Source organism: Oncorhynchus clarkii, chromosome 20 (assembly GCF_045791955.1).
Source record: "Oncorhynchus clarkii lewisi isolate Uvic-CL-2024 chromosome 20, UVic_Ocla_1.0, whole genome shotgun sequence".
Taxonomy (NCBI): domain Eukaryota; kingdom Metazoa; phylum Chordata; class Actinopteri; order Salmoniformes; family Salmonidae; genus Oncorhynchus; species Oncorhynchus clarkii.
The window spans coordinates 45637683-45661214 of NC_092166.1; the positions used below are offsets into that span (position 1 = coordinate 45637683).

At 44.8% G+C, this 23532-nt stretch overlaps 2 protein-coding genes across 2 annotated transcripts in view; both read left to right on the plus strand.

Annotated features, from left to right (window-relative positions):
* Positions 1–1759: 1759 nt before the first annotated feature.
* Positions 1760–21093, plus strand: LOC139376419 (ATP-dependent RNA helicase DHX8). The gene is made up of 22 exons (XM_071118996.1): positions 1760–1945; positions 5390–5475; positions 7555–7627; positions 9101–9192; positions 9308–9411; positions 9505–9867; positions 9979–10123; positions 13557–13760; positions 13852–13939; positions 16325–16422; positions 16535–16682; positions 17013–17194; positions 17306–17500; positions 17620–17805; positions 17890–18100; positions 18273–18595; positions 18717–18872; positions 19001–19138; positions 19230–19358; positions 19574–19770; positions 19881–20060; positions 20196–21093. Exons 1-22 carry the CDS (start codon positions 1837–1839, stop codon positions 20413–20415), a joined length of 3627 nt encoding a protein of 1208 aa, XP_070975097.1. The 5' UTR covers positions 1760–1836; the 3' UTR covers positions 20416–21093.
* A 359-nt stretch (positions 21094–21452) lies between these two features.
* The window catches only part of LOC139376420 (ATP-dependent RNA helicase DHX8-like), a 29273-nt gene continuing 27193 nt past the window's right edge, over positions 21453–23532 (plus strand). Inside the window, exons 1-7 of the mRNA XM_071118997.1 lie at positions 21453–21639; positions 22066–22151; positions 22256–22325; positions 22485–22573; positions 22708–22805; positions 22922–23230; positions 23347–23491. Coding sequence (XP_070975098.1) covers positions 21531–21639; positions 22066–22151; positions 22256–22325; positions 22485–22573; positions 22708–22805; positions 22922–23230; positions 23347–23491 — 906 coding nt within the window. The 5' untranslated portion in view covers positions 21453–21530. The remainder of the gene's footprint in view (positions 21640–22065; positions 22152–22255; positions 22326–22484; positions 22574–22707; positions 22806–22921; positions 23231–23346; positions 23492–23532) is intronic.

Genomic DNA, 23532 nt, shown 5'->3' on the forward strand with positions numbered 1-23532 from the left:
CTCTCTTCCCTATTTTCCCTCTCTCCATCCTCAGTTGTAGCAGGAATTTTCCACTCAGCGGCAGGCAAACATCTCAGCCAGCTGTGCTGTCAATTCAAGTATATGCACGCATGTGTACGCGCATACAGAGGCTTCACCTCTCTCTCGTACACTCCTCCCCTCTCTCACCCGCTCGTTCTGACACAAACACATTGCCATACTGAACATATAGCGCCACTGTGAATTCACTTCCTGCCTGTAGGTCAACGGCACATTTGTTTGGAACTCCATCTTGCCGCTCTTTTTTTGCCCCACGCTCACTAATGTAGCAAAGAGCTCGGATGAAGTGACAAGAAATAAACATAAACACGAGGAGGGGGGAAACTGCATTCCATCCACCTTTTTTTAATGTATGAGTGCGGGGATCTTTTCCCATGATGGTTAAACAGGGAAATGTAAAAACAGACACGGAGATGACTGCCTGTCGCCCCCCCCCCCCCCCCGAGTTGGTTGTAAACAATCAGGAAAGAATGTACTCTTGACAGGGGTTCTCTCTCTCTCTCTCTCACTCACTCACTCACTCACTCACTCACTCACTCACTCACACACACACACATAGGCTAAACCCACACAGGTATAAGTCCATTGTGAAAGAGTCTCCACTCCCTCCTCAGCTCCACTCCGCTGGGTCAGGTAAGGACAAGAGAGGGGGCCTCAGCTGCCCCCCCCCCCCCCCCCCAGATCCATTTCAAAACACATAGGAATATGTAGGCTACACCGTGCTGGAAAAGTGAAGAGGGAAGTGGGGGATGATTATACAAGCCCTTGGCTGGGACCTAAGCAGTGAGCCAGGGGGTAGAGAATGAAAGGGGATAAAGGATACACAAATCTTTAATGAAGGAGGGGAGGAAAGAGACTTTAGAAGAGGAGGGGGAGCAAGTGGGTCTCTTGAAGGGAAGGAGATGGTTCTCAGAGACGGCAGTGCAAAGAAAAAGTTTGAAATTCAGGGCAGTTGGGTAACTCATCATACAAAAAGAAAAGGAAACCTATTCAATTATCTCGAGGGTTATAAAAACCCATTAAAAGAGTGTGTCGTAAGAGAGATGATGCACTTGTGGCAGCAGCTCTTCCTAGATTGCAGTGGTTCAGTGCAACTGCATGTTCAGGGTTGGGCAGGTTGCTTTCTAAATGTAATCTGTTACAGTTACCTGTCCAGAATCTTAATCAGTAACAACTTTTGGATTACCCAAACTCATTTATGTAATCTGATTACTTTCCCTCTTTTATTTAACCTTTATTTAACTAGGCAAGTCAGTTAATTAAGAAAAAATTCTTATTTTCCATAATGGCCTAACTGCCTTGTTCAGGGGCAGAACGACAGATGTTTACATTGCCAGCTCAGGGATTCGATCTAGCAAACTTTTGATTACTCGTCCAACACTCTAACCACTAGGCTAACTCGTGTATGTCTGTCACTGTGGCAGTCATAACATCCGGTCAGTGTCCATAGAGACAGTGTCCATCTTGGGAAAGCCCTAAAAACACGCCCCTTCGATACAGTTACGTCTTTTCGTAGCATATTAGGAGGATTTACGCAAGAAATTCGGATAATTAGGTTAAGATTAGGACTAGCGAAAATTCTCTGCTAATTTTATCTGCTACGAAGTGTCTTGTATCGAACTGGAGTGTTTTTAGGGAGTCCCCTTTTGGGAATGGTTTTAGCACCACCAGGTGACAAAATTGAAGAACTACACCACACACACTAATTTCCGGCAGAACCGGAAATGGTGTCATACTCCATCAAATTCCAGATGTCTGCTGCTGGTTTCTTCTGAAAACAAAACAATCTCGTGGAGAATGGCAAACATCGGAGATAACGAGCTAGAACAGCTCGAATACCTTTCGTTAGTATCCAAAGTGTGCACAGAACTCGACAACCATCTGGGGATAAGCGATAAAGATCTAGGTATGAAAACCGCAAGTTGTTTAGCAGCTAACTATCCAGCTACATGTTATCCAACGATAGCTAGCTACCTAAGTTAACTGTCTACGGTCTTATACCCCAAATGAGTCCCAGTAACTCGCTTGGCACTGTTGTGGTTGTCTTGTTGCCAATACAAACGTATCCGGACTAACGTTAGTTAGCTAACTAACACAGCATTGACATCTGTCTGACCTAGCTAGCTAAATTAGTTCTCAATCTCAAGGCGGCATTCTGGCTTCTCCCCTGGCTACAGTTCTGAGCCAAAATTAGCTTCGCCCACGGCTGCCTCATGTGAACTGCAATCCCGACGTTGTTTTAACGTTTAGGAACTTCAATAATCATTGGCACTTGTCTTCCATAAGCGATGAAGAATTCTCAAATAAAAAGATATAAACTTACGGTATCCGTTTTGGACAGATCCATAACGTTATAACTATGGGTGACTCAATCTACGAAACACTTCCGCTACACTTACACACAGGTGTTATGCGAATGCTAGATGGACAATTAGCACAAGTGGTCGCCTCTTGTCTTCTGTCTGTTTTCTTTTTTTAAATAATGTAACATGGATATGGCAGTGTGGGAACACTAACTATATCAAGGTGTGCATCAATGTAATCATTTATATATGTATATACACTACCGTTCAAAAGTTTGGGTCACTTAGAAATGTCCTTGTTTTTGAAAGAAAAGCACATGTTTGGTCCATTTAAAAGAACACCAAATTGATCAGATACAGTGTAGACATTGTTAATGTTGTAAATTACTATTGTAGCTGGAAACGGCAGATTTTTTATGGAATATCCACATAGGTGTACAGAGGCCCATTATCAGCAACAATTACTCCTGTGTTCAAATGGCACATTGTGTTAGCTAATTCAAGTTTATAATTTTAAAAGGCTAATTGATAATTAGATAAACCTTTTGCAATTATGTTAGCACAGCTGAAAACTGCTTATTAAAGAAGCAATAAAGCTGGCCTTTAGACTAGTTGAGTATCTGGAGCATCAACATTTGTGGGTTCGATTACAGGCTCAAAATGGCCAGTTTCAAAAGAAACAAAGGTTTATTTTGAAACTCATCAGTTTATTCTTGTTCTGAGAAATTAAGGCTATTCCAAGATCTCGTACAACGATGTGTACTACTTCCTTCACAGAACAGCGCAAACTGGCTCTAACCAGAATAGAAAGAGGAGTGGGAGGCCCCGTTGCACAACTGAGGAAGAGGACAAGTACATTAGTGTCTAGTTTGATAAACAGATGCCTCACGAGTCCTCAACTGGCAGCTTCATTAAATACTACCCGCAAAACATCAATCTCAAGGTCAACAGTGAAGATGCAACTCCGGGATGCTGGCTTTATAGGCAGAGTTCCAGTGTCTGTGTTCTTTTGCCCATCTTAATCTTTTATTTTTATTGGTCAGTCTGAGATTTGGCTCTTTCTTTGCAACTCTACCAACGGAACATTTCAAGAACTTTTAAAGTTTCGTCAAGTACAGTTGCAAAAACCATCAAGCTCTATAATGAAACTGGCTCTCGTGAGGACTGCCACAGGAATGAAATACCCAGAGTTCAAATCAAATTTTATTGGTCACATAATGTGTATAGCAGATGTTATTTCGGGTGTAACGAAATGCTTGTGCTTCTAGCTCTGACAGTGCAGTAATATCTAACTAGTAATATCTAACATCGGTGCTTTTTGATTGCGCATCTGTAAAAGTTTGAGGGTTTTAGGTGACAAGCCACATTTCTTCAGGCTCCTCAGGTTGAAGAGGCGCTATTGCGCCTTCTTAACCACACTATCTGTGTGAGTGGACCATTTCAGTTTGTCAGTGACGTGTACGCCGAGGAACTTGAACCTTTCCACCTTCTCCATTGCGGTCCCGTCGATGTGGCTAGGGGGGTGCTCCTTCTGCTGTTTCCTGAAGTCCACAATCATCTCCTTTGTTTTTTTTTACATTGAGTGAGAGGTTGTTTTCCAGGCACCACACTCCCAGAGCCCTCACCTCCTCCCTGCAGGCTGTCTCGTCATTGTTGGTAATCAAGCCTACTACTGTTGTCTGAACACTCTCACTTATTTAGAATTCAAGGCACACTTGACCAATATGGCTACCACAGCATTATGCAGCGATATGTCATCCCATCTGGTTTGGGCTTAGTGGCACTATCATTTGTTTTTCAACAGCACAATGACCCAACAAACCTCCAGGCTGTTTAAAGACTATTTTACCAATAAGAAGAGTGATGGAGTGCTGCATCAGATGACCTGGCCTCCACAATCCCCCGACCTCAACCAAACTGAGATGGTTTAGGATGAGTCGGGCCACATAATGAAGGATTTTGGGATGAGTCGGACCGCATAGTGAAGGAAAAGCAGCCAACAAGTGCTCAGCATATGTGGGAACTCCTTCAAGACTGTTGGAAAAGCATTCCAAATCACATACACTTCCAGGTGAGGCTGGTTCAGAGAATGCCAAGAGTGTGCAAAGCAGTCAACAAGGCAAAGGGTGGCTACTTTGAAGAATCTCAAATATAAAATCTATTTTTACTTTTTTTTTGTGATTTGTTATTTCATAGTTTTGTCTTCACTATTATTCTAAAATGTAGAAAATAGTAAAACTTTTGACCGGTAGTGTGTGTGTGTGTGTGTGTGTATATTTATGGAAGATGAGGTCAAAGATTTTTATCACTAACTCAACAGACCAGAGCCTGTCATTTCCAATGGGAGCAAATTAATCATAGTGGGCAGAACAAGCAAGGAGGTGGGCCCAGCCAAGCACAAGCTAGTGAGTTCCCATTGGCACGTTCTAGCATTTATTTGCATATTTTCGTGAGGGAACGCCTACCCTGATGTGTGCAATAACTCAATTCGCCCTTGCACTCCTTATAAACAACACAATGTTTTGAAACTTTAGCAAAGGGTGAAGTCTACAAAACACTCTGTTACAGATTCTAGTTTTTGAAAGAGAACTGTATGGAGATCAAATGTTTCATCGATGAGTAAATTTGCAGAATGTTGGCCAAATTCTATGTTCTCCCACTGCCGGTCACTTGGCTTCCTCATCACAATATTTGGTAGTGAGTGGAAACGCCACCTGGAAGCTTCACATTTTATATATCCAGTGAACGATCTGGCTCATTGTTCTATATGTGATGAGGTCCTTATTCTTTCGATACCCTACCGCAAGCAACGAGTGTTAATGGTCTTAACAAAACGTCCCTGTAAGAGGATCTCTTCATTCAATGACTCTTATGTGTAATGGAACTGAGTCATGCTCAAGGGCTATGTCTGACCTTAAAGTTGGCTAGCTAGCTGGCGTGATAGCCCTGTTTAACAAGCAAACGAGTACATTCTTTATGTTTAGGAGTAACATTACTTGGCTAATCAGGTTAACCCTGAACTAATGGGTTGTTTCTTTGCCACACAGCCGAGTTTGTCATCAGCCTTGCTGAAAAGCAACCAACGTTTGATGGCTTTAAATCACTTCTATTGAAAAATGGCGCAGAATTCACAGTAAGTACTGTCCACTGCTATCTACTGTAACTAGCTAGATAGCCAGCAGATCTGACCCACTTGTGTACAGCTGCACTAGGGTCGTACGGACTTTCTGTGTAGATTAAGACACTGTGGAGCCTGCGCAAGATGTTAAGGTTTGGAAAAAGCACATCAATCCAGGGATAAGAAATGCTTGTGCTGTTACACCGACAAGATTGAACTACCAGCCACAGCAGCCATTATAGCATGTCTTGTTGAACAACAAAGGAGTTGATTGGCTGACACTATCATTCCAAAATGGCTGCTAAAAATTAGCAGCCGTTCAATCTTCTCTGTGTAACAGTTGGGATAATGGAACAAGTCGGGAGTACAACACATTTCTCATCCCTGAATTGAGGTACGTTTTCCAAGCCATATCTCGCGCTGGCTCCGTGGTGTCTTAATCTACACAGAACGCCTGTCCGACCCTAGTGCAGCTGTAAGCAAGCGGGTATGATCTGATGGCTACAGTTGAAGTCGGAAGTTTACATATACCTTAGCCAAATACATTTAAACTCAGTTTTTCACAATTCCTGATATTTAATCCTAGTAAAAATTCCCTGTTTTAGGTCAGGTAGGATCACCTCTTTATTTTTAGAATGTGAAATGTCAGAATAATAGTAGAGAATGATTTATTTCAGCTTTTATTTCTTTCATCACATTCCCAGTGGGTCAGAAGTTTACATACACTCAATTAGTATTTAGTAGCATTGCCTTTACATTTTTTAACTTGGGTCAAACGTTTCAGGTAGCCTTCCACAAGATTCCCACAATAAATTGGGTGAATTTTGGCCCATTCCTCGTGACAGAACTGGTGTAACTGATTCAGGTTTGTAAGGCCTCCTTGCTCGCACACGCTTTTTCAGTTCTGCCTACACATTTTCTATAGGATTGAGGTCAGGGCTTTGTAATGGCCACTCGATACCTTAACTTTGTGGTCCTTATGCCATTTTGCCACAACTTTGGTAGCATACTTGGGGTCATTGTCCATTTGGAAGACCCATTTGCGACCAAGCTTTAACTTCCTGACTGATGTCTTGATTTTGCTTCAATATATCCACATAATTTTCCTCCCTTATGATGACATCTATTTTGTGAAGTGCACCAGTCCCTCCTGCAGCAAAGCACTCCCACAACATGATGCTGCCACCCCCATGCTTCATGGTTGGGATGGTGTTATTTGGCTTGCAAGCATCCCCCTTTTCCTCCTAACATAACAATGGTCATTATGGCCAAACAGTTTTATTTTTCTTCCATCAGACCAGGGGACATCTTTGCGGTCTTTGTCCCCATGTGCAGTTGCAAACCGTAGTCTGGCTTTTTTTATGACGGCTTTGGAGCAGTGGCTTCTTCCTTGCTGAGCGGCCTTTCAGGTTATGTCGATTTAGGACTTGTTTTACTGTGGATATAGATACTATTGTACCTGTTTCCTTCCTGCTCCAAGTACATTCATCTCTTGGAGACAGAATTTGTCTCCTTACTGAGCGGTATGACGGCTGCGTGGTCCCATGAAGTTTATACCTGCATACTATTGTTTGTACAGATTAACGTGGTACCTTCAGGCATTTGGAAATTGCTCCCAAGGATCAACCAGACTTGTGGAGGTCTACAATTTGTTTTTCTTAGGGCTTGGCTAATTTTATTTGATTTTCCCACGATGTCAAGCAAAGAGGCACTGAGTTTGAAGGTAGGCCTTGAAATACATCCACAGGTACATCTCCAATTGACTCAAATGATGTCAATTAGCCTAACAGAAGGTTCTAAAGCCATGACATAATTTTCTGGAATTTTCCAAGCTGTTTAAAGGCACAATCAACTTAGTGTATGTAAACTTCTGATCCACTAGAATTGTGATTAAGTGAAATCTGTCTGTAAACAATTGTTGGAAAAATGACTTGTCATGCACAAAGTAGATTTTCCTAGCTGACTTGCCAAAACTATAGTTTGTTAACAAGAAATGTGTAGAGTGGTTGAAAAACGAGTCTTAATGACTCCAACCGAAATGCATGTAAACTTCCCGACTTTAACTACGTGTTCAATTTATTTTCGATCTTTCAGGATTCACTTGTTGGCAATTTGCTCAGACTTATTCAAACGATGCGGCCTCCATCAAAGACATCTACAAACAAAGGTATGTGAGCTATATTCCACCTATATCGTCTGATTTATGGTGATGTATGCTTTTCACTTACAATTGCAAAGCTATGGGCTTTGTGCAGTGCATTCGGGAAGTATTCAGACCCCTGCCCTTGACTTTTTCCACATTTTGTTACTTTACAGCCTTATTCTAAAATGGATTAAGTACATTTTTCTTCAATCTACACAATATAAAAAATGTACACATACCTTATGTAATTTTCAGACCCTTTGCAATGAGACTTGAAATTGAGCTCAGTTGCATCCTTTTTCCATTGTTTATTCTTGATGTTTCTGCGTCTTGATTGACGTCCACCTGTGGTAAATTCAATTGGTTGGACATGATTTGGAAAGGCACACACCTGTCTATATAAGGTCCCACAGTTGATGGTGCATGTCAGGGAAAAAACCAAGCCATGAGGTCGAAGGAATTGCCCGCAGAGCTCCGAGACAGGATTGTGTCGAGGCACAAAGCTGGGCAAGGGTACCAAAAACATTCTGCAGCATTGACGTTCCCAAACTGAGCAATCAGGGCAGAATGGTCAGGAAGGTGACCAAGAACCTGATAGTCACTAACAGAGCTCCAGAGTTCCTCTTTGGAGATGGGCAACCATCTCCGCAGACCTCCAGCTATCAGGACTTTATTGGTGGAGTGCTCAGTAAAAGGCATATGACAGCCCGTTGGGGTTTGCCAAAAGGCACCTAAAGGACTCCCAGAAAATGAGACACAAGATTCTCTGGTCTGATGAAACCAAGATTTAACTCTTTGGCCTGAATGCCAAGCGTCACATCTGGAGGAAACCTGGTACCATCCCTATGGTGAAGCATGGTGGCAGCAGGATTGAGGGAAAGATAACCCGAACAAGGTACAGGGCGATCCTTGATGAAAACCTGCTCCAGAGCGCTCAGGGCCTGCGACTGGGAGCAAACAGAACAACAACCCTAAGCACACAGCCAAGACAACACAGGAGTGGCTTCGGGACAAGTCTCTGAATATCCTTGGGTGGCCCAGTCAGAGCCCGGACATGAACCCGATCGAACATCTCTGGAGAGATGTGCAGTGCAGCAATGGTCCCCATTCAACCTGACAGAGCTTGAGAGGATCTGCAGAGAAGAATGGGAGAAACTCCCCAAATACAGGTGTGCCAAGCTTGAAGCGTCATACCCAAGAAGTCTCGGCTGTAATCGCTGCCAAAGGTGCTTCAACAAAGTAAAGAGTCTGAATACTCATTTTGTTTTTTTCATCGTTTTTTTTGTTTGTTTTTTGTACATTTGCAAAACATTTTACATGTTTTTGCTTTGTCATTATGGGGTTATTGTGTGTAGATTGTTACGTACCAGTATTATTCTAAATTGATGGGAAAACAACAATTTAATCCATGTGGAAAATATAATGGCGTCCGAATGCACTGTTTATGCTATTGTTACTATGTTGTAGACTTGCTGACTCTTTACTCTATGATTCTAGCTTTTGAGCCTGTGGTCAAGCAGAAGAGTGAGAAGGACAAACTGAAGGAGTTGTTTCCTGCGTTATGCAGGCCAGACGATCCGGCTCCTAAGGTAAGTCTTTGTGCTTTAACGTAGTTCATTTGCAGGTAAAATATACATTATAGACTACTTTGGTTGACTGTGTGACCTACTGATATTTGGCCTACCATTTCTGATCCCCCCCCAGGCCATACTAGACGAAGACGACGTGAAAATCGCAGACGCCGCCATGAAGGAGTTGGAGATGTTCATGCCCAGTGTGAGTAGATCAGACTCAAAGAGCAAGAGCAGGTAAAGAGATTTCCCCAATTAAACTCTTATTGGTTTCAAGTGTACATTTTCCTCAGTTACATAGATTGGAGCTCATAGATTTGCATTCCTCAGGTCGGACAAAAAGAGGCGGCACAGCAGAAGCCGGAGCCGAGACAGGGACAGGAGGAGGCGTCATCGTTCTCGGTCCCGCTCTCGCTCTAGATCTCGATCTAGGGACCGTGATCGTCAGAGAGACCGAGACCGCGAGAGGGACCGCGACCGTGGTAAGAAACGTGCGTCTCGCTGGAGTGAGCGCAGTCGCACCCCCAGCCCCCACAGAGACCGAGACAGGGACACAAAGGAAGGTTCTGACCGGTGGAAGGACAAACACGTGGACCGCCCACCACCAGAGGAGCCTACCGTGGGAGACATATTCAATGGCAAAATCACCAGCATCATGCAGTTTGGCTGCTTCGTGCAACTGGAGGGGCTGAGGTCAGTAAAAGAGTTGTTAATGCCTCGGCAAAAGTCATTAATTCAATAGTGATGAACTTGGTTCGCGTTTGATTGTGCAATGTTGAACGCCTTATCTGTTTTGCATTGTAGGAAACGCTGGGAGGGGTTGGTGCACATCTCTGAGCTACGCAGAGAGGGACGTGTTGCCAATGTGGCTGATGTGGTCCAGAAAGGTCAACGAGTCAAGATCAAGGTGCTGTCCTTTACTGGCTCCAAGACCAGTCTCAGCATGAAGGTATGTGCCTTCAGGAAGTATTCATAACCCATCAAATTGTATTGGTCACATACACGTGTTTAGCAGATGTTAATGCGGGTGTAGCAAAATGCTTGTGCTTCTAGCCCCAGTGCACTAATATCTAACAAATTACACAGCATATACCCGATACACACACATTTAGTAAAGGAATGGAATTAAGAATATAAAAATATATGGACGAGCAATGTCAGAGCGGCATAGAATAGGATACAGTATATACATATGAGATGGGTAATGCAAGATATGTAGACATTTTTGAGTGACTAGTGTTGCATTTATTAGTGGCCAGTGATTTCAGGTCTATGTGTATATAGGCAGCAGCCTCTGTGCTAGTGATGGCTATTTTAACAGTCTTATGGCCTTGAGATCAGTCTCTCGGTCCCATCTATAATGCACATGTACTGACCTCGCCTTCTGGATGATAGCGGGGTGGTTGTTGTCCTTGATGATCTTTTTGACCTTCCTGTGACATCGGGTGCTGTAGGTGCCCTGGAGGACAGGTAGTTTTCACCCTGTGATGCGTTGGGAAGACTGCACCACCCTCTGGAGAGACCTGCTGTTGTGGGTGATGCAGTTGCCATACCAAGCAGTGATACAGCCCGTCAGGATGCTCTCGATTGTGCATCTGTAAAAGTTTGGGGGTTTTAGGTGACAAGCCAAATTTATTCAGCCTCCTGGGGTTGAAGAGGTGCTGTTGTGACTTCACCACACTGTCTGTGTGAGTGAACCATTTCAGTTTGTCAGTGATGTCTACGCTGAGGAACTTGAAGCTTTCCACCTTCTCCATTGCGAGACTGCAAATGTGGATGGGGGGGCGCTCCATCTGCTGTTTCCTGAAGTCTACTATCATCTCCTTTTGTTTTGTTGAGTGAGTGCACCACACTCCAAGAGCCCTCATATCCTCCCTGTAGACGGTCTCGTCATTGTTGGTAATCAAGCCTACTACTGTTGTCTGCAAACTTGATGATTGAGTTGGAGGTGTGCTTGGCCACGCAGTCATGGGTGAACAGGGAGTACAGGAGGGGACTAAGCACGTACCCCTGACGGGCCCCTGTGTTGAGGATCAATCTAGTGGAGGTTTTTCCTACCTTCACCACCTCGGGGCGGCCCATCATGAAGTCCAGGACCCAGTTGCACAGGGCGGAGTTCAGTCCCAGGGCCTCGAGCTTAATGATGAGCTTGGAGGGTACTATGTTGTTGAATGCTAAGCTATAGTCATTGAACAGCATTCTTACATATGTATTCCTCTTGTCTAGATGGGATAGGGCAGTGTGATGGCGATTGCGGCGTCTGTGGATCTAATTGAGACAGTAAGCAAATTGAAGTGGGTTTAGGGTGACGGGTAAGGTAGAGGTGACATGATCCTTGACGAGTCTTTCAAAGCACTTCATGATGACAGAAGTGAGTGTTACCGGGCGAAAGTAATTTAGTTCAGTTACCTTTGCTTGCTAGGGTACAGGAACAATGGTGGCCATCATGAAGCATGCGGGGACAGCAGACTGGTATAGGGAGAGATTGAATATGTCCGTAAACACACCAGCCGGCTGGTCTGCGCATGCTCTGATGACGTGGCTAGGGATGCCGTCTGGGCCGGCAGCCTTGCGAGGGTTAAAACGCTTAAATGTCATACATCGGCCACTGAGAAGGAGAGCCCACAGTCCTTGGCAGCGGGCCGCGTCAGTGGCACTGTTATCCTCAAAGCAAGCAAAGAACGACGTGGCTGGTTTTCCTTTTGTAGCCCGTGATTATCTGTAGACCCTGCCACATAGGTCTGCTGTCTGAGCCGTTGAATTGTGACTCCACTTTGTCTCTATACTGACATTTTGCCTGTTTGGAAATAACTACACTGTTTGTATTCTGCCATATTCCCAGTCACCTTGCCATGGTTAAATGCAGTGATTCGCACTTTCAGTTTTGCGCAAATGCTGCCATATGTCTACGGTTTCTGTTTAGGGTAGGTATTGAGTACAACATCTCCTATACACTTCCTGCTAAAGTGAGTCAGTCTATTCGTCTATGTTGTTCTCGGAGGCTACCCGCAACATATCCCAGTCCGCGTGATTAAAACAATCTTGATGCGTGGATTCCGATTGGTCAGACCAGCGGTGAATAGTCCTTAGCGTGGGTACTACCTGTTTGAGTTTCTGCCTATAGGAAGGGAGGAGCAAAATTGATTTGCGGTCAGATTTGCCGAATGGAGGGCGGGGGGGGGGGCCTTATAGATATCTCGGAAGTTGGAGTAACAGTGGTTGAGTTTTGGCAGCGCAAGTCCAAATTTAACAAATTTGCTTTGTTAAAATCTCCAGCTACAATAAATGCAGTCTCAGGACATATGGTTTGCATAAAGTAAACTGGAGTTCTTTGAGGGCTGTCGCAGTATCAGCTTGAGGAGGAAATATACACGGCCGTGACTATAACCAATGAAAATTCTCTTGGGAGATAATACGGTCTGCATTTGATTTGAGGTATTCTAGATCGGGTGATCAAAAGGACTTGAGTTCCTGTATGTTATCACAATTACACCATGAGTAGTTAATCATGAAACACACCCCCGCCCTCCTTCTTCCCAGAGAGATATTTATTTCTGTCTGTGCGATGAACTGAGATTCCAACTGGCTGGACTGATTCGGACAGTATATCCCGGGAGAGATGTTTCAGTGAAGCAGAGTATGTTACAATCCCGGTCTCTCTGGAAAGAGACCCCCTCCATGAGCTCCTCAACTTTATTATGCAGATAGTAATATGCTTGGAAGCGGTGGGTGGCGTGTGCGCCTCTTAAGTCGGACTAAAAGACCACTCCGAGTACCTCTCCTTCGCCGGAGTTGTTTTGGATTCTGGAATCAGATCATTTTCCCTGGGGGGCAAATTGATCTGCTTCAGGAAAGTCGTATTCCTGGTAGTGCTAATGAGTTACCGGCGCTTTGATATCCAATAGTTCTTCCCGGCTGTATGTAATAACACAACATTTTCTGGGCTAACAATGTAAGAAATTATACATAAAAATAAAAAATTCTGCAGAGTTTCCTAAGAGCAAGAAGTGAGGCAGCCCTTTATGTCAGTGACATTTTTGACTTATTCAGAAGGTTGTTACAGCCTGAATTCAAATTGGATTAAGTGGATTTTTTTCCTTCTCACCTATCTACACATAATTCCCAATAAACTTGTTTTTAGACATTTTAGCAAATTTATTAAATTAATTAATCTAATTTACATAAGTATTCACATCCCTGAGTTAATAAGCACTTTTGGTGGCGATGATAGCTGCTTTGAGTCGTCTTGGGTATGTATATCAGCTTTGCACATCTGGATTTGTGGATATTCTCAAGCTCTCTTAAGTTACAATAGATGGAGAGTGGTGGTGAACAGCACCCTATGGTATCACGATACTACTTGGTATCCTCTTGGTTGACAGGATGTGGACCAGGAAACTGGGGAGGACCTGAACCCCAACAGAAGGAGGAACCAGGGCCCTGATGGTGAGGACGAGAAAATCATGAGGAACCCCGACCGCCCAACCAACCTCAACCTGGGCCACGCCCCTGAGTTGGAGGATGACACACTGGAGCGTAAGAGACTGACCAAGATATCTGACCCCGAGAAGTGGGAAATCAAACAGGTATGTGTGCACACAGGGTTTTTTATCAAGACCTCTTGACTGTTATCAATGTGATTTTTGATCTAATAATGCTATTTTCTTCTGTTCTCAGATGATTGCTGCTAATGTTCTTTCTAAAGAGGAGTTCCCTGACTTTGACGAGGAGACTGGTATCCTCCCCAAAGTTGATGACGAAGAAGGTAAAACATGACTTATGTTATTGTGTGTTCCACAGCGGGTTGGTCAAAACAAGCTTTTTGATTTGCTTGAGACGTGTTCTAAGCCATACTAAAAACTGTTTAGCACGGGTGAGCCTATGATGCAAAAATGGGCATATTTTTTTCTGTTCCATCTGAGAAATCCTTGCCCATCCACTGTCTCATCGTCCCAGCCAGCCAATTCATTAACTTGATCTCCACTGTAAAAAAAAGTATGTCGACGTTATTGCCTCTTGCTTCTAGCCTATCATTTGGTTTGCAACAACAGGGATTTGTATAAACGTTGCTGCCAGTCTCTCGACATTTGCAACATTGTATCAATATTGAAATTCGATCTCCACTGTCTTATTGAGAATGAACGTGTCAGGACGAGACAGTCATCTTTTCGCAGCCAGTCAGTCATGAATCGGCATTATATATATATATATATATATATATATATTACATACACACACACACACTGCTCAAAAAAATAAAGGGAACACTTAGACAACACAATGTAACTCCAAGTCAATCACACTTCTGTGAAATCTGTGGTGACCACAGACCACTTCTCAGTTCCTATGCTTCCTGGCTGATGTTTTGGTCACTTTTGAATGCTGGTGGTGCTTTCACTCTAGTGGTAGCATGAGACGGAGTCTACAACCCACACAAGTGGCTCAGGTAGTGCAGCTCATCCAGGATGGCACATCAATGCGAGCTGTGGCAAGAAGGTTTGCTGTGTCTGTCAGCGTAGTGTCCAGAGCATGGAGGCGCTACCAGGAGACAGGCCAGTACATCAGGAGACGTGGAGGAGGCCGTAGGAGGGCAACAACCCAGCAGCAGGACCGCTACCTCTGCCTTTGTGCAAGGAGGAGAAGGAGGAGCACTGCAAAATGACCTCCAGCAGGCCACAAATGTGCATGTGTCTGCTCAAACGGTCAGAAACAGACTCCATGAGGGTGGTATGAGGGCCCGACGTCCACAGGTGGGGGTTGTGCTTACAGCCCAACACCGTGCAGGACGTTTGGCATTTGCCAGAGAACACCAAGATTGGCAAATTTGCCACTGGTGCCCTGTGCTCTTCACAGATGAAAGCAGGTTCACACTTGAGCACATGTGAAAGAGTCTGGAGACGCTGTGGAGAACGTTCTGCTGCCTGCAACATCCTCCAGCATGTCCGGTTTGGCGGTGGGTCAGTCATGGTGTGGGGTGGCATTTCTTTGGGGGGACCGCACAGCCCTCCATGTGCTTGCCAGAGGTAGCCTGACTGCCATTAGGTACCGAGATGAGATCCTCAGACCCCTTGTGAGACCATATGCTGGTGCGGTTGGCCCTGGGTTCCCCCTAATGCAAGACAATGCTAGACCTCATGTGGCTGGAGTGTGTCAGCAGTTCCTGCAAGAGGAAGGCATTGATGCTATGGACCGCCCGTTCCCCAGACCTGAATCCAATTGAGCACATCTGGGACATCATGTCTCGCTCCATCCACCAACGCCACAGACTGTCCAGGAGTTGGCGGATGCTTTAGTCCAGGTCTGGGAGGAGATCCCTCAGGAGACCATCTGCCACCTCATCAGGAGCATGCCCAGGCGTTGTAGGGAGGTCAGGCACGTGGAGGCTACACACACTACTGAGCCTCATTTTGACTTGTTTTAAGGACATTACATCAAAGTTGGATCAGCCTGTAGTGTGGTTTTCCACTTTAATTTTGAGTGTGACTCCAAATCCAGACCTCCGTGGGTTGATAAATTTGATTTCCATTGATAATTTTTGTGTGATTTTGTTGTCAGCACATTCAACTATGGAAAGAAAAAAGTATTTAATAAGAATATTTAATTCATTCAGATCTAGGATGTGTTATTTTAGTGTTCCCTTTATTTTTTTGAGCTGTGTGTGTGTGTGTGTCGTATGTATGTATGTATGTATGTGTGTGTGTGTGTGTGTGTGTGTGTGTGTGTGTGTGTGTATGTATATATGTCACTAGAAAAGCCGGTCCAACTAAATGAAAGGCAGCTACTTTGCTATTATAGCATAGTTTGACGTAACTGTGTTAGTTGTAGTTGGCTAGCTAGCAAGCAAGGGATAATAGCTTTGCCAGCCAGCATGGCAATGGAACATTTAGATTGGAATATATATATATTATATTTGACTTGTAACCCTTGTAGAAAAGCAATTGTACACTTGCGGTTGTGTAAAAACGTTTTTTTTAGCACGATTGTGCTAATCTACGGTACTCTGCTCCGCCTCGTACCTATGGCCGCAGCATAGCCGTGCTAAAAGAGTAATTTAGCACGCCCTCGTGTACATTTTCTTCATAGAAAACCACTGTCGGTTTAGATTCACATCGATGTATTGGATGCTGATTTGCCCACCGCTTTCTTTCAGATGAGGACCTGGAAATTGAGCTGGTGGAGGAGGAGCCTCCGTTCCTGAGAGGACACACTAAACAGAGTATGGACATGAGCCCTGTCAAGATTGTTAAGGTATGTTTCCATGTCCTCTTGATCAACCTACTTTCAAGGCAATTTTGTTTGAGTGTTTTCATCCTGTTTAGTAGTGTGAACAATTGCAGCTCACTTTGTTTCCCTCTGTCAGAATCCAGATGGCTCGTTGTCCCAGGCAGCCATGATGCAGAGTGCATTGGCTAAGGAGAGGAGGGAGGTGAAGCAGTGTCAGCGAGAGGCTGAGATGGACTCTATCCCCATGGGCCTGAACAAACACTGGGTAGACCCTCTGCCTGATGGTAAGTCCGTATGGAAGCACACAGTAATCCTCAACACAGTCCGGTCTGAGCCACTACATCAGACTTCCTCCAGTGTAGCAGCAGCAGCCCTCAGGGTTTGCAGGGCTGGAGATGGTTATCTGGTTTCCTTTAGCATCCTAACAGGCCGGATAGAGTGGCCTGCTGTAGTGTGCCGTGTCCTCCATGGCCCAGGGTTACAGGGGAGGCTTTGTGGGTGTAAAGGTTCCTCCCAGGGTCCTAGACTGGGTCTGGATCACCAGTCATCTGAAGGGGTGGAGGTTAAATATCACGCCAGTTCATCTCAATTAAAGACGCTTCCCTCTTACACAGTTGATGGAAGGCAGATTGCAGCCAACATGAGAGGAATTGGCATGATGCCAACTGACATCCCAGAATGGAAGAAACATGCCTTTGGGGGCAACAAGGCCTCTTACGGCAAGAAGACGGCAATGTCCATCCTGGAGCAGAGAGAGAGCCTGCCCATCTACAAGCTCAAAGAGCAACTCATACAGGTTTGTGCAAAAGTTTGCAAATTATATATCGCTAGTTATTTCTATTTCAACAGCTGTTTTTGACCATTTATGGCATAACATTTTGCTCACATCTCTGCTTCTCTATTACAGGCTGTCCATGATAACCAGATCTTGATTGTTATTGGAGAGACTGGTTCTGGGAAAACTACCCAGATCACCCAGTACCTGGCCGAGGCGGGCTACACCACTCGGGGGAAGATCGGCTGCACTCAGCCCCGTCGTGTGGCAGCCATGTCTGTGGCCAAGAGAGTTTCTGAAGAGTACGGTTGCTGTCTTGGCCAGGAGGTGAGTGATCTCCTGGCCCACGTGACCATGAGACGATGCCGAATACATCTGATTGCAGAACAATCTCAAACGTCTGGCCCTAGTTATTTCTAACTTGTGTCTCCGTTCTTCTACACCAGGTGGGCTACACCATCCGTTTTGAGGACTGCACCAGCCCTGAGACGGTGATCAAGTACATGACAGACGGTATGTTGCTGAGAGAGTGTTTGATAGATCCGGACCTTGGCCAGTACGCCATCATCATGTTGGATGAGGCCCACGAGAGGACCATCCATACCGATGTGCTCTTCGGTCTGCTCAAGAAGGTATACCAGGGTCTTGTTTCCCCTTGACTTCAGGGTCTAAACATAACAAAAGTTTTGTATTAAGCTAACTCTCCCCCTTTTCAGACGGTGCAGAAACGCACAGACATGAAGCTGATTGTCACTTCAGCCACGCTAGATGCCGTCAAGTTCTCCCAGTACTTCTACGAAGCGCCCATCTTTACCATCCCAGGACGCACCTATCCAGTGGAGGTGCTCTACTGCAAAGAGCCTGAGACGGACTACCTGGACGCCAGTCTCATCACCGTCATGCAGATCCACCTGACTGAGCCTCCAGGTACGGTTTTAACAAAGGTTAAACCCAGTCTATAGTCTAACTGTAATTCATAGTCATTGGCCTAAATCACTGCATGAATGCAAATCCATTGCTATAAAATGTCAGTTTAAAATTCACCCTTGATTGTGAAGAGTTATCAACCTTTATGTCCTCTCTCGCTCCTTGTTTGCAGGTGATGTCCTGGTGTTTCTGACGGGTCAGGAGGAGATTGACACCGCTTGTGAGATCTTGTATGAACGGATGAAGTCTCTGGGACCTGAAGTGCCTGAACTCATCATTCTACCTGTCTACTCTGCGCTGCCAAGCGAGATGCAGACCCGTATCTTTGACCCTGCTCCCCCCGGCAGCAGAAAGGTTGTCATTGCCACTAACATTGCTGAGACGTCGCTGACCATTGACGGTATCTACTACGTTGTGGACCCAGGATTTGTGAAGCAAAAGGTGTACAACTCCAAGACTGGTATTGACCAGCTGGTGGTGACTCCCATTTCACAGGTAGACTGGTTAATCACTCAGTTCATATTTATTTTCTAAACCTACCAAGATTGTAACCCCTCTGTCTCTCTCAAGCAATTACGATTTGGTATGCTAAGGGCTTCAATGTATCTTCTGTTAGGCCCAAGCCAAGCAGCGGGCTGGTAGAGCTGGAAGAACTGGCCCAGGGAAGACCTACAGGCTGTACACCGAGAGAGCATACAGAGACGAGATGCTCACCACCAACGTGCCTGAGATCCAGAGAACTAACTTGGCCAGCACTGTGCTGTCCCTCAAGGTATGCACACAGTCACAAAAGGGGATAAACCTTGTTTCACTGTACATGCTTCTGTGATCTATACTTGTCTGCTGAGACCTACTCCTCCCGTATCATCCCCTGACGTCCCTTTCTCCATATTCCTTCAGGCCATGGGCATCAATGACCTGCTATCGTTTGATTTCATGGACGCTCCACCCATGGAGACGCTGATCACTGCCATGGAGCAGCTCTACACTCTGGGGTCTCTGGACGATGAAGGGTTGCTCACTCGTCTCGGACGCAGGGTAAGAGTTTATACCAAAAAAAGGAGACTATTGTTAAGAAAGGCAAAAGTGAGGATTAATTACCAATTCATTATTTCCATCTCTCTGTCAGATGGCGGAGTTCCCTCTGGAGCCCATGCTGTGTAAGATGCTGATCATGTCCGTCCACCTGGGCTGCAGTGAGGAGATGCTCACCATCGTCTCCATGCTGTCTGTGCAGAACGTCTTCTACAGGCCCAAGGTACGTTAAATCACAAGACTCATAAACACTGAAATAGGGTCATATCACTCCTCTGGGTATCCTGATTAGATCTTTATTTTTCTTTTTTTCTTTGCAGCACAGTTGAATGTTGTTGAGGTTTACCATTATGGTTGGACACCTCAATGAGGCAATTATATGGTGTGCCATTGTTGATCATTTGATGACTAACAGTTATTTTATTCTCTGTGTCTCAGGACAAGCAGGCCCTGGCTGACCAGAAGAAGGCCAAGTTCCACCAGGCCGAGGGAGACCACCTTACTCTGCTGGCTGTCTATAACTCCTGGAAGAACAACAAGTTCTCCAACCCCTGGTGCTACGAGAACTTCATCCAGGCCCGTTCCTTGCGCAGAGCCCAGGATATCCGCAAACAGATGCTGGGTATCATGGACCGGTAGGTTCCACTGTCCATTTGATGATCAAGGTAAATTGTATGTCTGGTAAAGAAACCTCACTTACTAGAAATCTTCTCACACAAATCCAAAAACGTTTACCTCTTTTCAGACATAAACTGGATGTGGTGACTTGTGGAAAGGCCACGGTGCGTGTGCAGAAGGCCATCTGCAGTGGTTTCTTCCGGAACGCAGCCAAAAAGGATCCCCAGGAGGGCTACCGTACGCTCATTGACCAGCAGGTGGTGTACATCCACCCCTCCAGTGCCCTGTTCAACCGCCAGCCTGAGTGGTGAGTCGACCCTCATTTCTGATTACCACGGGGACTAATGGATTAGTCACTAGTTTACATTGAATGTCAACTGTTACTGAGCCATCCTGGACATTATTTTCCTCTTGCCTGATACTCTTATTCCTCTCTCCACAGGGTGGTGTACCATGAGTTGGTGCTGACCACTAAGGAGTACATGAGGGAGGTGACCACCATTGACCCACGCTGGCTGGTAGAGTTCTCGCCGGCCTTTTTCAAAGTGTCCGACCCCACGCGTCTCAGCAAACAGAAGAAGCAGCAGCGCCTCGAGCCCCTCTACAACCGTTACGAGGAGCCCAACGCTTGGAGAATCTCCCGCGCCTTTCGACGGCGCTAGAATGTGCATCTTGTATCGCAACACAGAAAGAGAGGGACACATTCCTATATCAGCTGGTTGAGAAATACCATGGAGAGACATTGTCTGCCAACAGGCCTTTTTAGCTGTAACATGCGATTTGATAAAGCTGGGTCATTATCTACTTGTTTTGGACATGTGTAAAGTATGTGTTATATGTGCTCAGCTGTTTTCTATTAACTGCAATTCTATCATTTTGAGCTGAATTCTGGTAGGCTGAATTCTTTCTCTTGACCTGTATAGCAGTCAACTAGTAAAATTAGGTCATTGCTCTCCTGTCCTTACAGGCTTACCTGGGTAACATGAATAAAAATGTCTCATCCCCCTGAGGAGAATCAATCTTATATTTGAGTATCATGGACAACGAAACATGTTTGTTTTACTTGAATGTCACATCTGACCTGTGTGTAAACTTCTGAAAAAATATAAATTGAATAGGAAGGGGACTGGGCATTAATTTGACAAGGCAGTGAACGTCTTTGTTTAAAATGCACAGTGCTCTGAGACAGTTTGTCTATGCTATATTTTTATACAATGAAGGGAGATACCAGGATGGAAGTTAATACTTGGGCATTGTCTTTTGTTTAGCTTTGTGTGATTGCTTTCCTGTGCTAGTGTAATCCTAACATTTTCTGCACTCATTAAATGCATGTTCTCATACTTTTTGTTGCTAATGTTTCATTTAGAAATGTTTTATTGACATCCACACTGGAGACCACAATGTCAGTTTTGTGGCTCCTGAGTGGCGCAGCGGTCTAAGGCACTGCTCAGTGCCAGAGGTGTCACTTCAGACCCTGATTCGACTGCAGGCTGTATCACAAGCCGTGATTTGCAGTCCCATAGGGCGGTGCACAATTGGCCCAGCGTCGTCCGGGTTAGGTGGTCATTGTAAACAAGAATCTGTTCTTAAACTGACTTGCCACCAGGTTAAAAAAATGAACTTGGAGTTTAGGTTGTCATATTGGCAATGAGTTTACCCCCACCTGGTGACCAATAAAATAATTACCCGGAAGTGTGGTCTAAGTTCAAAGTTCGTAACGTAAAGTGCGTGTTACCAATGCCTGCGTTTTCTGAAAACAAAACAAACACTGGACACAATGGCAGACTTTGGAGTTGAGGAGCTTAAGCGGCTTGAATACCTGTCTTTGGTGTCCAAAGTGTGTACAGAACTTGACAACCATCTTGGTATATGCGAGAAAGATCTTGGCAAGTTGAATCGTCACACACTACTTCTGTCACCCCACATTTGGAACGATCTTACTAGCTTGCTGCTAAGCTAGCTATCTTAGTTACCTTTGGTTTTAGCTAGCTAACGTTAATTTTACTCCCGAATTCCGATTGTAAAACGTATTTTTATTTAGTCATAACGTTATCTATTGTAAAGGAGATGGTTACTTTGCCTTGAAAGTGTGGTGGGTGGTCTGGACCCCATAACATGTTTAAGCATGTGACATTTCCCTTTCTATAAAAGCTAGCTAGTTCATGTTTCATGTGAGCATTCTTGACAAAACAAGAAAGTAATTTGCTGCTGATCAGTTATTTATGATAGTGGCATAGTTACCCTAAGCGAATACAGTAGCCTACCATTTTTTTCTCTCTTCTGAAGTTGATTATTCTTGCTGTCTCTTTTAGCTGAGTTTGTCATCTGCCTTGCTGAAAAGCAACCAACATTTGATGGCTTCAAATCACTTCTGCTGAAAAATGGAGCAGACTTCACTGTAAGTGTTATAGTGTGATGTAGTTGTTTGATATGTTTAAAATTAGCCCGGGCCATTCAATACTCTTTCTTTCTGGTTTTGAATCCACTTTCACTCTTTCATAGGATTCTCTCATCAGCAATTTGCTCAGACTTATTCAAACTATGCGGCCGTCAAAAGCATCTACGAGCAAAGGTTAGTTGATCATATGTTGTGTATAACTCTGGTTAGTGTCGAATGCAGCTGATGTCTTACATTCAAGTATGATTTATACAATGCTGGTATACAATTTGATATACTGTATCTGATTATTTCAAAATGTCATACTGAATCTCTTTAATTTTATGGCGGTAGCCTCTGAGCCTGTGGTCAAACAGAAGAGTGAGAAGGACAAACTGAAGGAGATGTTTCCTGGATTGTGCAGGCCAGACAATCCAGCTCCCGTAAGTCTCTCAGAAATTAGTACATACATAGTGGCTAAACAAGTACGATTAAACAAGGCGCAGCTATTACGTCCCACTCCCCACACACAGCGTATGGTTGTCAGTAGACCAATGCTCTCTAACAACACCCACAGATTCCGCTAGAAGACGATGATGTGAGGGTAGCAGATGCTGCCATGAAAGAATTGGAGATGTTCATGCCCAGTGTTAGTGGAACAAACTCAACGAGCAGGTAAGGACATTTTGATAATTCAGGGTTTGCAGTTTTACTGGTGCACTATGAATAGCAAAACCCTGAATTGGATGAAAAATAGTTGTAATTTTTTTATTTTATTGCTCTTGTTTTAGGTTGGACAACAAAAGGCAGCGAAGCAGAAGTCGGAGCCAAGACAGAGACAGGAAGAGACGCTCACGCTCTCCGTCTTGCGACCGTGAGAGGGACAGAGACTTCAAACGCGGTCGAAAACGTGTTTCCCGCTGGAGTGATCGCAGTCCGAGCCCCTCCAGGGATCGAGACATTGAGGTTGGTTCTGACCGCTGTAAGGACAAACACATGGACCGGCCCCCACCAGAAGAGCCTGCTGTAGGGGACATATTCAACGGCAAAGTCACCAGCATCCTGCAGTTTGGCTGCTTCGTGCAACTGGAGGGACTGAGGTTAGTGAAGAGAATAGGACAATATCGATAGCATGTACCCAACACGTTCTGTATCTTACGGTGATCCAATGTTTTGAAAACCCGATGTTGAAAACTTTTTTTGTTTTTTATTGTAGGAAACGCTGGGAGGGGTTGGTCCACATCTCTGAGCTACGCAAAGAGGGACGTGTTGCCAATGTGGCTGATGTGGTCCAGAAAGGTCAACGAGTCAAGATCAAGGTGCTGTCCTTCACTGGCTCCAAGACCAGTCTCAGCATGAAGGTAAGACAGCAACACAGAGCAGGAATGAATTCAAAGCCTAC